General features: G+C 39.3%; 1 protein-coding gene across 1 annotated transcript in view; it reads right to left on the minus strand.

Annotated features, from left to right (window-relative positions):
• Nucleotides 1–10814, minus strand: part of clybl (citrate lyase beta like) — a 157450-nt gene extending 146636 nt beyond the window's left edge. The window contains exon 1 of the mRNA XM_034186702.1: nucleotides 10761–10814. Coding sequence (XP_034042593.1) covers nucleotides 10761–10804 — 44 coding nt within the window. The 5' untranslated portion in view covers nucleotides 10805–10814. The remainder of the gene's footprint in view (nucleotides 1–10760) is intronic.
• Nucleotides 10815–14934: the final 4120 nt, after the last annotated feature.

Genomic DNA, 14934 nt, shown 5'->3' on the forward strand with positions numbered 1-14934 from the left:
GTGCAATTAAAGACTGCATCTCGACCCCAAAAGCTTTGGTGGTGATGCACAATGAAGCTCCACAGAATAAAACTCATCCAGAAATCCAAGAACTGACCTATCTAGATGCTGCCCAAAAATGAATGTGGTACATCCTATCCTTAGATCCAGATGGCTATACGTGGCACATATGTAAATATTTGCCCATGCCATGTATATGTTCCAATTATAGACTTTTTACATGTTTCCTGGTGCATATTTTTACAATGCTACATTCCCTTGGACACCGCATCATGGAATATCATAGTGTAGTTCGTTTGCACACTATGGTGGTTCATCCATGTACTGTTCAACTAGTACTAAATGCATACTGAGTATTTGGATACCCACCAGATTGTGACGTATTTGTTTTTTTTTGCCTGTTATATGTATAATAAGCTCGTATGTGTATTCAGATACAGCCAATGTTCTCACTACTTCCTTGTCTTATTTTGAAAGACTCATTGATGAAGGTGCTTGTGTTACTCCATCAACAGTCTGCATTGTTAAAAAAGAAAAAAAAAAAAAATCAGTGGCACCAAAAAGATCTTTGCATTAAAACATTGTATGCACTAATGTATACTTTATAGTTTAATCACTATTTTATTAAGATAACAAGTGCAATTCATTCTGATAAAATGTAAACTGTGTGGTTTGTTTATTTAGGCTCAAAATAGATGAATGTTTGCCTTTTCATTAATACTGTAGTAAGATTAACAGCATTTTTTTTGTTACAGTCAAACATTGTTTCCATAAAATGTAATTATACGCCCCCACCCCCATCCCCTTCTCCAACACAAAATAATTGTGAAATATAGGCCTAACACCTACATAAGTGGAGCAGGGTTATATTTTTGTCTTTTGTTTTGGCCCTATGTTGATGAAATGTGAGTTTTTGAAAACCATAAAAATGACTTGATCCGTTCTAATTTATTCAGACAGTTATGCCCATTTGATTGATCTCTTCCAATTTTAGCTCCCCTCCCAATGTTATAATCCAGATTTGTGCCAAAATTTATAGGTATCCAATCTTGATCAGGTCATACAATTTTTCACACAATTAAATTAGGATTATCTGCTTTTGACACAAACATAATCTGTTGATGAATGGTGACCCCACTAACATCTTCAAAATCCATGATCAAAATTATGATGAGAATATACAAACAAGATACAGATATGGTGCTACAGGCACACAATCCAAAAATCTTTTACTATATTTTTTAAATACACACAGAAACAGTGGATGCAACACCCACATTAACAATTTTATCAAAGACATTCTAATGCAGAACACCCATAGCGACAAAATGACAGAGCACCTTGGACGCTTTGCACTAGTCTTCAAAAGACTCATTATTGTGAGTATTTCATCAAAGTACTTGTATTGGCACACATCTGTAAAAAGCAAAAACACACATTTCCCACTTTTGTTGTCAGAAAAAACAGAGACTATTTCCCCAGCTTCTCATTTAATCTGACCACCGCGCTCAAACTCCAAACCCCATAAACCACCCGTTAGCCAAGTTCACCCTGAGATCTGAGAACAAAATTCTTTTGTTGCATTGTTCACACATTCCTCGCAGGCCATGTTTATACAGATGCGATTCCATGTGCGCTCTGGGGTCCCGAGGAGTCCTGATACAAAGCCGAAGATGTGCTGTTGATCAAAGACTTCAGGGCTTGAGCACAGACACTTCTTTTGGTTGTTTTTCTATTGGGGATACGGGGTAACATACCCATCTGCTAGCCGTATGGATCCACCTTAGTCAGTGCAGGGACAAGTGTAGACCTCTCTGCCATGCCTCACTCCGTTTACTCAGCTGGACCCCCACGTCAGTCACCAGAAGTTTATTTTCTCAAAGCAACACATGTTAAGTTAATGCTCTGTAACAACATTCAAAAGCAAGCTTAGTGAGCTCAACAACAAGTAATGGAGAAATTCATGAAGGATTTTCTCAAAACATAAACCATGAAACAAAATGCCCCTGGACCCATATTGATGCATATATCCAAAAGGGTATATTATATATATACACTCAACAAAAATATAAACGCAACACTTTTGGTTTTGCTCCCATTTTGTATGAGATGAACTCAAAGATCTAAAACTTTTTCCACATACACAATATCACCATTTCCCTCAAATATTGTTCACAAACCAGTCTAAATCTGTGATAGTGAGCACTTCTCCTTTGCTGAGATAATCCATCCCACCTCACAGGTGTGCCATACCAAGATGCTGATTAGACACCATGATTAGTGCACAGGTGTGCCTTAGATTGCCCACAATAAAAGGCCACTCTGAAAGGTGCAGTTTTGTTTTATTGGGGGGGGATACCAGTCAGTATCTGGTGTGACCACCATTTGCCTCATGCAGTGAAACACATCTCCTTCGCATAGAGTTGATCAGGTTGTCAATTGTGGCCTGTGGAATGTTGGTCCACTCCTCTTCAATGGCTGTGCGAAGTTGCTGGATATTGGCAGGAACTGGTACACGCTGTCGTATACGCGGGTCCAGAGCATCTCAAACATGCTCAATGGGTGACATGTCCGGTGAGTATGCCGGCCATGCAAGAACTGGGACATTTTCAGCTTCCAAGAATTGTGTACAGATCCTTGCAACATGGGCCATGCATTATCCTGCTGCAACATGAGGTGATGTTCTTGGATGTATAGCACAATAATGGGCCTCAGGATCTCGTCACGGTATCTCTGTGCATTCAAAATGCCATCAATAAAATGCACCTGTGTTCTTCGTCCAGAACAGACGCCTGCCCATACCATAACCCCACCGCCACCATGGGCCACTCGATCCACAACATTGACATCAGAAAACCGCTCACCCACACGACGCTACACACACTGTCTGCCATCTGCCCTGGACAGTGTGAACCGGGATTCATCCGTGAAGAGAACACCTCTCCAACGTGCCAAATGCCAGCGAATGTGAGCATTTGCCCACTCAAGTCGGTTACGACGACAAGCTGGAGTCAGGCCGAGACCCCGATGACGATGACGAGCATGCAGATGAGCTTCCCTGAGACGGTTTCTGACAGTTTGTGCAGAAATTCTTTGGTTATGCAAACCAATTGTTTCAGCAGCTGTCCGAGTGGCTGGTCTCAGATGATCTTGGAGGTGAACATGCTGGATGTGGAGGTCCTGGGCTGGTGTGGTTACACGTGGTCTGCGGTTGTGAGGCTGGTTGGATGTACTGCCAAATTCTCTGAAACGCCTTTGGAGACGGCTTATGGTAGAGAAATGAACATTCAATACACGAGCAACAGCTCTGGTTGACATTCCTGCTGTCAGCATGCCAATTGCACGCTCCCTCAAATCTTGCGACATCTGTGGCATTGTGCTGTGTGATAAAACTGCACCTTTCAGAGTGGCCTTTTATTGTGGGCAGTCTAAGGCACACCTGTGCACTAATCATGGTGTCTAATCAGCATCTTGATATGGCACACCTGTGAGGTGGGATGGATTATCTCAGCAAAGGAGAAGTGCTCACTATCACAGATTTAGATTGCTTTGTGAACAATATTTGAGTGAAATGGTGATAGTGTGTATGTGGAAAAAGTTTTAGATCTTTGAGTTCATCTCATACAAAATGGGAGCAAAACCAAAAGTGTTGCGTTTATATTTTTGTTGAGTGTATATATAGCTGCTAGAGCTATCAACAAGCCACCATCACCAAATGGGTCAAAATTTTATCAACTCAGACCCACAGTGTGCACAAATTACATCGGCATCAACATACACTTGGTGTATTTCTCTGCTTCAGATGTTTGTAATCAAAAAAGAAAAAAAAAAACTTAATTGTGCTGGACTGTCAATAATGCTCTGAACATGAAGAAAATGGTGTAGTGTCACAGGAAGTGGCATCATTATTGAAAACACTGCTTCAATTTAAATGTATCTGCGTTTTGACTGACTGTGAACTTCCTGTATGCCAGTACATCTACCAAAATGCCCAACTTCAAGCTTAATAAAATGTGAGGTGTCTACTTCTATTAGCAACATGTTCATCATCATGTCCCACAGCAGCCTGGATGCAGGGTTCTTGAAATGGAGCAATATCTCCACCTAGTGAACATTAGCCTTTAATGGAGGTACAACAGAATTTTGCCAAGACCTCCAGTGAACAATAGAATATTAACTTAAAGTAACTTTTTAGTTTCCCTTTAAAAAATACAAATGAAATACACGTCATGTCAAATTTAGCCTAGTTTAAACTGTTGTTTCTTGCCCCATGTGATAATGGTGGGTGACTCATGAGGTCATGGGGGCGATGTATCTAATTCTATGGAAATGGTCAGTCTTGCAGTTCAGTGTTTCCTAAAGACAACATAAATGGGCTCCTGTTCAATAAATTGTGGGACTGATTGACATCAACAAGGCCTTACATATCCATTCATGGCATAACTAGTTCTTTGGCCATGTTTCAAACATACCAAACTAAAGTGTCACTGCACAACAGACATTGTCCTGAAGGAAAGATAGATAAACTATAACGAGTACTGCTTTAGGTGTACACAGGGCTGGTTAAAAAACAACAAAAAAACAAAAAAAAAAACAAATATATATATAGACGTTTTTGTAAAAAGTCATGATTTTTTTTCTATTTAAATTGACTTATTGATTTTAATCAACTTTTTTTTTTTATTTATTTCACTCTTCTAAATGAGACAATACAAATAATATCATTAGGTATAATCTTTATTGACATGTTAAAACATGAAGGTCCACATACAACATGTACAAGTACCATTAATTAATGCTCCTGATTTCATATTTTGGTGATGTTTTAAGTACTGATTTCTAAAAAAAAATAATTTCTGATGATTTTTCTACAGTGATTTAAATCATACAAGCCCTGGGCGTCCACTTTACAGGGGTGGGTTTACCTGGTGAACCTGCCTACCCTCTGAAGTATTTGGTTACACAGACCCCAAGATTGTTTTCCTGCTTGATTGGATTATGGCCACACACCTCCAGCTTCTACCACCAATCAAAGAGGAAATGAGGTGTCAACACACTGGTGTTTATTCAACACTCATTTATTTTTCTACCGGAAGCTCAAGAGAGCTTAACCACACAAGACACCAGATGACTTGAAGGGATTTTCTTGAGGTACTGCGAGGCGTCATGCATTTTTAAAGGCATGACACAAAAGGCATTGGAGATAAAAGAACAGTAATCTGACTGACAGAAAATAATCCACTAGTTTCAGATTGAATTTTCTCTAATCGGGATCGGTTGCGATGTACACAGTGATATGGCATGTGTACGATTCTACTGTAATGCATCTTGTGTTATGTCCAGTTGGCTTAACCAGAAAAAATTTTGAATGTACCGGCTTTTCACACATCTGTGCAGACTGTGCAAAAAATATGAGGATGTTGCTTTTTTGAAATTACAGTTCCACTGTTTGTTTGTTTTTTATTTTTTATGACAGTTTACATATGCAACAACTGATTAATTAATCATAACAAATGTTTCTACTCTGAGTATTTGTGGTTTTAAATATGTACTACGTGTACTCTATGTTGATTCCTTAGCATTACTTTACTTAACACTAGTTTAGTTTTTGTATTGAATTTGTTATACTTTACTCGGGCGTCAGAACGCCCTGGGCATTCCATGTGAAATTCTGCCTGAAAAGGGCCTGGGTGGATTTGTGAGCGCAACCAATATTACATTCATCGGAAGGCTCACACCTCCATATATTTCAATAAAATGTCTGATTTTGTCACAAATAAAAATAAATCACAAATAACTCATCTGTTTAGTGCCAGATCTGTTTCATCTTGTGCACAACTCTTGTACTGCAAACCCTGAAAATGACATCATTGTCACACAACTACTACCAGTGCACACTGATGATGTCATCATGGGTAAGACGTGAAGGCGATGAGAAAAACGTGAAAATTTATTATTTTTTGCTTTTTATGATGTGTTGGGGTCATGGAATTAGTTTATTTTAAGGTTGGCATTTAATCAACTGGTGGTGGCCAAGTGGTTAGTGCACTTGGTTTCAGTACAGAAGGTTCCTGGTTTAAACTCCACCCCTGCCACATTTCTCTATATAATGTGGATTTGCATCAGGAAAGGCATCCGGCATAAAACTTGTGCCAAATCAACATGCAGGTCCACCTTGGATCTGCTGTGGCAATGCAATCCTGAGTGAAAACAAGGGACCAGCCGAAGGGACTTTCTTTAATTAAAAAATAATAATTATAATTTAGGGTGGGTTTTTAACCAACGTTCATTAAAAATTGGTGGGTGGACACTCAAGGGGGCGTTCCAGTGTTTAGATACAGTATATGTGACTTGTACCATTTTATTTGTTTTTAGTCATATACTATGCCATTTTTTTCTTTTGCATATATATGCCATTTATTTGCCATCTTGCTGTCATCTTGCTCATTTAGGAGGACCACGTTGGAAGTAAGAACATTTTCACCCCAGAAAGTCCAGAAGAAGGTTTGAATCTAGATTCATGTCTGTGTGCATTTGATCCGGTTAGTTTAGTTTCACATTGTAACTGTGTGTTCGCACTAAAGTCGTACTTACGTCCCAACATCTTATTCTAGTGTAGAGAGTCACCCAGTTTTAATTAGTTAAAAAGGAATGTGATATTACCAAAAGGAATTAAACTATAACCTCACAAAAAGTTAACATTTTAAGAGCTTCCTAGTTAAATATACCGTTGTGTAAAATGTAATAACTCTTCTGTATATTCCAGCTTATGACATTTTTTGTCTGCTTCTTTTCTTCCTCTACTGTTTAATGGGTAATGATAATCTGCCATAACTTTCTGCAATTGTTCCAAAAAGTGTTTTCACACTGCAAAAGTTTGATGGAGACTGAGACCACCTCTTTCAGGGAGATCAAATTTTGGGTCTTTGGTCTGGACCGTGGCCTGAGGCAGCTTTCACACCTGCTATTTTTGGTTTGCATCAAGCTGAAAAGTCTGAAGGTCTGGACTAAACAAGGTGGTGCTAAAGCATGCAAAGTGTTTTAGTACAATTTAATATGGTATATTTGGCAATTTTAATCGATATATGACACTGCAAGGATTATGTCTCAATCAACAAAGTAAAACAAAATTTTAACACGACCTAATTGGGTTTACCCTGGAATATTGGTTTACTTTAGCAGATTAAGTATTAATTAATGTACATTTAACCTCTAATATAAAACAGTTAAAAAATATAAATTATAGCAATTACTTTTTGCATCATGCGACACTCCAACATCCAGTTTCAACAACAGGAATTATGTCTTCAAATTAAGGTAGTTAAGAGGCCAATTGCATTTGGCCGTTGGGAGAGATATACACTCTCTGAATGCCCTCCAGCTGTCAGCTACATTTTTGAAGTTTCATTTAACGCAAACCTCTCTGATATTACTGGACACATTCTGAGGAAATAATGATCCTTTATTGTAATATTAACAATGTTCAACATGGGCGTTATATATTCAATTCTCCTTGTTTCTAATGTCTTTTATGTCTTTTGCAGCTGCAAAGAGGCTTTTAAACCTCAGGCTGTGCATCCATATAAGCACAAAGAACTCATAATGGGAAGACACCAGGAAGTCTGTAATGTTCACAGTCAGCATGAAGTGCCATCAAAATAAAATTCTGCGCAGTAGCTGCCGCGTTTACACAACTGGGCCAACTGAAAAATTCCCCTGCCAATTTATGCCAAATGCCACTTTATAAACATTCTAGCATGACTGCCAAGCATTTGCACTGCTTTATGCCCTTTCTCTTAATTGAAAACATTATAGGGGTGCATTACACTTGGGGTTTTTATAAGCTGTGCTATAAAGACCTGGCAGCCCCTGAGAGGGGAAACTGCCCATTAACTTATAAGGTCCAGGCCTCGGCTCTCTTAATTGACAACCTCTAGGCTACTTTCATCACTTGTCGACTTCATAGCAGCAGTCAATGCTTCCTCCAGGATGCTGTTGCATCTTTGACACGAGGGTGTTTGTGACAAAGAGCAGTCTGCTGCCAGTGCCAGGCCAAAGGCTCTGGGGCTGTTCATAAAACATGCACATACATTTCTCCATGTGAGAGAGCCGCTTTTAACACAAAACACACACACACGAAGGAGTATACAAATAGAGGCGGCACATTTTTAAAAATATTATGCAGTATCAGCAGGTCCATCACACATTATGCAATATAAAAATAAAAGACCTTCACAAAATACAAACTAGTAACACAGAGACAGTAAATGTGCAACTTTTATATTCGTTTCCCTAATTTAATCCACCGTCACAGACAGAAAAAAGACACACAAACACCTAACAGAGTGGCGTGACAGTTTCATCACACTCCAGACTCGTGGGATCATCACAGTTGTGCCTCTGGAAATACATGTTGCCTTTATTAGAGCCACATGTCACGCTGCTGCTGACCAGTATGGACATATGACTTCAACGCCAAACCCACTTTATCACTGAACTTTAAACTGTTCAAGGTTTTTCCCGGACCCGGCGCCACGAGGGGGCGTTTGGGGGCGACGCCCCCTCACGTCATCAACCTCGCCCCCCCGGATGTGAGAGTTATCAAAAATAAAAATAAAAAAGAAAGAAAAATAAATACTGGAAAATATAGCACCTCGCAGTTTCGCGGATTTTTTTAGTCCAATTTTGCATGCTTTTTTTTTTTTTTTTTTTACAGTGCATTGTGCTCTGCGTCCTCATCGAGCAGACCGGTGTTCTGTCAAGATGACGGGACACCTGTTACGGCAACACGAAGGGAGAGTACGCGCATTGTGTCTGTTATAAGAATCTTCTCACCCAGAAGAAAAAAGAGCGCCAACAACTACCCATAACTGTGTTCTTCACTCGGAAAAAGACACCTGCAGCGAGGTGTGAGTGGAAAAAGGCGCGACAGTGGCGTGGCGCCAGGACGAAGAGGCGCGATCAGAGGAACTGTGAAATACTGGTCAGTCACTATTAATAATTTCTTATGTGTCCAACCTCGTAGGTTGATCGTTAAAATTAAATTTGTTAGTTCTAAAAGCCATCTTAGTTATTTATAGGAAAACATTCTATTTTTATTTCTCAAACAAATGTTTGGACCTGAAAACAGGTTGGTCTTATTTTTCTACTAAGGTTTGAACTTTGAGAGTGTTTACACACGAGAGAAAAGTGAGAAAATGTTAATGCCTGTTTGAGAAAAGTGTATAAAGTGTGTAGTGGGGGGTTCTACAGCCTTAAAACGTCTATAATAATTGTAAAAAATAACGCTGACCAATTCACGGATTTCGCCTATTGCGGGCTATTTTTAGAACCTAACTCCCGCGACAAACGAGGGACCACTGTATATCTACATGAAAGGTTTATCTTTGACCGGTTGTGTGACTGTCATGCCCAATTGCGCTGTGTTTGCGCTTGTGATGGAGGGCTGTATGTGGGGTTAATCTACTGTCTCGTGTCGTTTCTCAGATCAGTTGTTGGTTCGGTTTTGTGGTATGCAGGAGATCACTTGACTGAGGGTCTGTACGTTCAAATAATAATTAAAAAAATACTGTCATCACTCTTTACTCAGTCAGTCAGTGTCTTACAACGGTGTAGCCTAAATACATGAGCTTTCTAGGAGCGCACCCAATTCATTACGCACACTCAAGAGGCAGGTACCCTCCAGTGCGCACTTTTTTTGGGGGGGGGGGTGACCCCGCCCCCTGTGATAAACTCATCGCCCCCTTAATATTTTTTTCTGGCGCCGGGTTTTTCCTCATACTTAATTATTTTGATGAAGGTTTCATCAAACCTTAAATGATGGCTTATGCATCTTTTATTTAATGGTCAATTTTATTTTTTCCTTCATATTTTAGCATTCACTTACATAATGAGAAGCTAACTTGTTTGTATAACATCCAATAATGAGGTCCAGTATTACATTAAATGACAGTATTTTATTTCGATGCTTTAAAAAGTTATTACAAAAAAGTCGCAAAAACTGTCGGGAGTGTCACACAATTTGCAATCATGATTATTATTCTTGTACAAGCTATGATTTCTGTCTTCTTTCAGGACTTGTGGTGAGGTGTGGTAAGAAGGAAGAGAATCAAAGAGGGGAAAAAAAACAATTCTATTCATCGGCAGACATTCAAATGTCATATTTTAAATGCCAAGAGTGGAACACCCTTAAACCTGCTAAGTGTTACACTTCAGCCAAACATCAGGTTTACATTCAAGGTTTGTTCAGTCAGACCTCAGGTTTACGTTCAAAGATTGTTCAGTCAGACCTCAGGTTTACATTCAGGGTTTCTTCAGCCAGACTTCAGGTTTACACTCAGTATTTAAGGAAGATTTCAGGTTTACATTCAAAGATTATTCAGTCAGGCTTCAAGTTTACACTCAGTTTTTAAACCTCACTTCAGGTTTACATTCAGGGTTTGTAGAATCTTTCTGAAATAACCTCCAAGACACAAGAGCTCTTCATTATAATCAGCAGACTCACCACTGTTAAGCCGCATGTTACAAATGTTTTATAGCTGATATTACACACTTTAATAATGATGATTATCGAACAGTCACATTAATGCTGCCAGAAATCAACTCAGGTTTTTAGTCTCCTTCAAAACGCGAAACATTTGACCATCTGCAACCCTAACGTGGGCAAAATCAATAAACCAGAATTAGAGCTGTTAATTTTCAGGGTGTCGTTTTTTAAAAAGCAGATATACGAGGGGCAAAATAAAGTAAACACGACTTACTGCGGAGAGAGTCGCTGAAGAACTCTGTTGACGTGCAGCGCCATTTTTTCTGCAGCGACGCTTCACAGAAGCGAGCAGTGATTGGAAGAAACCACCCGCGTGACACACACAACCAGCTCTGTGATTGGCAAATCGTGGAGATGGGCACGTCCCACTGTACAGCACATGGAAGAGTAAACAGAAGGTGACAGAGGGGCTCATTCAACAGGGGCGGAAACAGATTTATATTTTGGGGTGGTTATGAATTATGCTTATTTACTGGTGGGGCCACAGTATTGCAGCAAATTTGCAATTACACATATTCAAACAAATTCAATCACTTACACTTTGCTAATAAAAAGTTCCTAAATGCATTTTAATGTGTATAGACAATAAATCCAAATAAGTAAAAAGTGGCATCATTTTTTTAATCTTTAGAAACTTCTATTGTATGTGCTTTATGCAATACCATATAATAATGAATGAAATCAAATCAAGTAAAAATAAATTATTTTAGGGGATCAAAGTGTGTGTTTGCTTTCGGTGATTTTTTATCACTGTACAAGAAAATCAGTTTTTACAACTACTTTTTATTACATTATCATGGTTCTGTGATGTTGCAGGCAACATTTTATTATAGTTTTATTTATTTGGTCATCAACAGTAAATGTACATAAACTATATAACACAGTAATTGCAGAGGATAACACAGTGAAGCACGAACACTTGATTTGACTTGTGGTTCACAAAAAAGGAACAATAAAGCAATTTAAAAATGCACAACAAGCAAAAATATATGATAATACAAACATCAAATCAGAAATATAATGACTAATATCAATGCACATACAAAATAAGTCTTTTTTTCTAGATGCATGCAACTGAATAGACCTACAGCTAATCAGAACAATGGAACATACATGATGAGCAATGGGGAAAAGCTCACAAGATAACTATTGTTAATGTTAACAACATAAGTTCTTTAATAAAAGAGCAGTGTGTCGCTTTTTTGTATTGCTGTTATTCATAACACTAATAATTCTACATGAGAATTACTTACAACAACAAAAATGTGAAACTGAAAAATTGTTGAGAGGATGTGGAATGTGACCACATCATCCCAGTTACAAGTTCTGAAAGCCTCACAGCAGCTGTAACCTCAGGATGGTTACAGTTCAACATGTGGAAGGAGACATTTAGCAATGTGCAGTCAGCCTTACCCAACTCTACTAACCTAGACTTCCAAGACAATTTTGTGATCTTTGCAGAGTCAATGCATACCCTGAGTAGTAGCAACCAAGACAAGGACGCATGTGAGGGAAGCCACCAAGACAGGCATGACAACTCTGAAGGAGTTATAGGCTTCTGTGGTTGTGATTGGAGAAACTGTGCATAGTGCAGTTTTTTGCATGTGGCACCATTAATTATACAAGTTTGTGGTGGTTGACGCTCAAATAGTGTGGCTGTGGGTGTGGCCATGTGGGTAGTGCTTACTATGCCTATATGCTGGTCAAGCCGTGAATGGGTAAAGAAGTGGAGGGTGGGCAAGACCCACTGTGATCTGGGTGAGACAAATGAAGCCTGACCACACTCCCATCTCAGATTTACCAAACAAGCTAAGCTAACAGGCTAGCCTGTGTTCAGGTGATTTATTAAATTCTATGTTTGGCGACTGGGCGGTGGTTTTCATGACAGGTGGCTTGTATATCAGGTATAAAAAATTTATGACCTTCTTATTTCCTCAATATCTGTAGATTAACTGGACCTAATGTCATCAAGCTACCGATAGTTGTTAAAATTGCTAACACCACTAACATACAAAATCATTTAACATGAAAATTAGAAATACCGGAGCAAAGATATCTGTGGAGACTCTCATTCATTCAGGTCATGGTAGTCAAGTAGGGTGAATGAGGTCAACTGGATGTGTTTAGTTCTTTGAAAAACTTCATCAGTCTATTAGGACAAATAACCACACATAAAGTGATATTATTACACATATTTGTAATAAAATGTCCATAAAGGACAGATGCAGTCCTCCATATCAGCTAGCATTCACTGCTAGCAGGGCTCTGGTACCACAGCTCTGAATCAGCTCAGCGGCACATACTCAAAGTGACCACACCCCTAATTTTCCACTACTGAATGACTTAAAATGTCTTAAACTGAAGAGGAAGGAAAAAAAAATTCACATCCATCTACTTTCCGTAGAGCTGTCAAGGAGAGGGAAACTACCTATGGAGATCAAAAGTGTTTTGTGTGCAAGGCACTAAACATTAACATTTTAACATGGGTTTCTGTGGGAATCTGGTCACTTTTGGGGCTAGCCTCAAGCATCCATTCAAGAAAATGAAACTTCCTCTTCTTCCTGGTGGCTTCAGTTTTCAGTTGGTTATTTTATTTTAATAGGTTATTTTCCAGCTAAGGCCGGTACCCACTTAGATCTGGATGGACAGAAACCATGCAGGTGAAGTATTTTGTTTGAAGACACAGACAAGTAGCATGTTGGTAACTCCTTATTCAGCTTAGCTACAAGAGAATTAGACAAAACAGGAATCGACCAAATGGGAATTATATGGAACAGGAATGTTACCAAATTAGACATAAAAATCACATTTCAATATTTCCTGAAATATGTCTTTGAATTCTCTACATCAAAAGTCAGGTAAAGGTTTCCCCCTGAATCAAGGCTCATGTGAGGGCATCAATTACAACTTAGAATTTAAAAGAAAAAAAAATGCTATACAGTTGGAAAATTCCATCCATGGGTTCCTTGGAAACTATGCCTTTGCCCCTCCTTCTGCTCATCAAACACAATTGTTGTCTAATAATCCAGTTTTGATAGAATTTGGCAGACTTTCTTTGGATCACAGCAAGATGCTCAACTTCCATTCTGGTCTCCCCTAGGAACCTCTGAGCCCAAGAAAGCAGCCGACATCAGGTCGCCTTGGACCGTGGGGGTCCTCACAAAGCACGGAAAATGACACAGATCGACATCCCCACTCGAGATGTTCATTTCAAAAAATGTTTTGAACATGTTTGTATTTTTTTCTTTCAAATGCCGAAAAGCACCAAACAGACCCCTTGTATGCCACTAGAGTGTAAAATATGATGTCAAAAGCGTTGCCTTTTGTCATCGTGCCCCCTCCCTTGCCCCCCCGCCCCCGCGCACCACCTGATCCAAATGGACAATGCATCACATCGTGCTTCATACCTCAGAAGTCTGGGTTCATTAAAATCTTGAACCAGTGCCAAAGCTGGAGTCATAGATAAAAGGAATATGAAAGGATAACGAAATTTATGGATGGCACGGCACCACCTCTCCGTGGTATTTGTAATAAACAAATGGTTTGTGTTTCCAATTTAAATTTCTCATTATACTGTGACTTTTGGAAAATGTGTTTTTTGATTTACCAACATTTTATCTGAAAAACTGTATAATTGATTAGATTTACATGGCTGTGATATTAATGCTGATTGCACCCCCCCACCCTCACCAACACCCCCCAGATTGACACTCAGTTAAAAAATGGGGGGTGGGGGGGTGGGGGGGGGGTTGTGAATTGCTCCTGAGGCACATTAAATCATATAAAACAAACCTACATATCAAACAGGTTTTTTCCCCCTCCTGATAAAATAATTGGCTTTAACCAGCGTAGAATCCAATTCATCTCTTTGAAAGAAACTTCTGTGAGGGCACCAAAAAAAAAAACTTCACAGCCTGAGTGAGATGGACATCAATGGCGTGTGCCAGCAACGGCTATATTAACCCATGGCTAAATCCCATCACACAAATGTCAGTGTATCCGTTATGAAACCATGACATTTAGATCCAAGGTCTCCATTGTGGTTTTAGAGGGAGCTGATGTTTGTCCATTCTTTGCAACCATCAAACCCAAAGCTCACAGCCTCTCTACTCCAAACACACAAACAGTGTGTTTGTTGCTGGGAAGTGTGATAAACACCATGAGGTTTATCACATTTTACAGCAGCACAATGTGGCTCATGGAAAATCTTAAAATTGAGCCACACGGTAGATTCCAAGTAGAAAATCAGCCGACTGCAGCATCATGATTTATGTTCTCACCAGTATCCGTGTTTGCAGGTTCAAGACGTGGCCTGTGGTGGACCTTTCAACACCGTAAACAACAACAACAACAACAACACTGTGGAGAGACAGAAAATGCAAAAGTTG

The sequence above is a fragment of the Thalassophryne amazonica genome, chromosome 14 (genome assembly GCF_902500255.1).
Source record: "Thalassophryne amazonica chromosome 14, fThaAma1.1, whole genome shotgun sequence".
In the NCBI taxonomy this organism is placed as follows: domain Eukaryota; kingdom Metazoa; phylum Chordata; class Actinopteri; order Batrachoidiformes; family Batrachoididae; genus Thalassophryne; species Thalassophryne amazonica.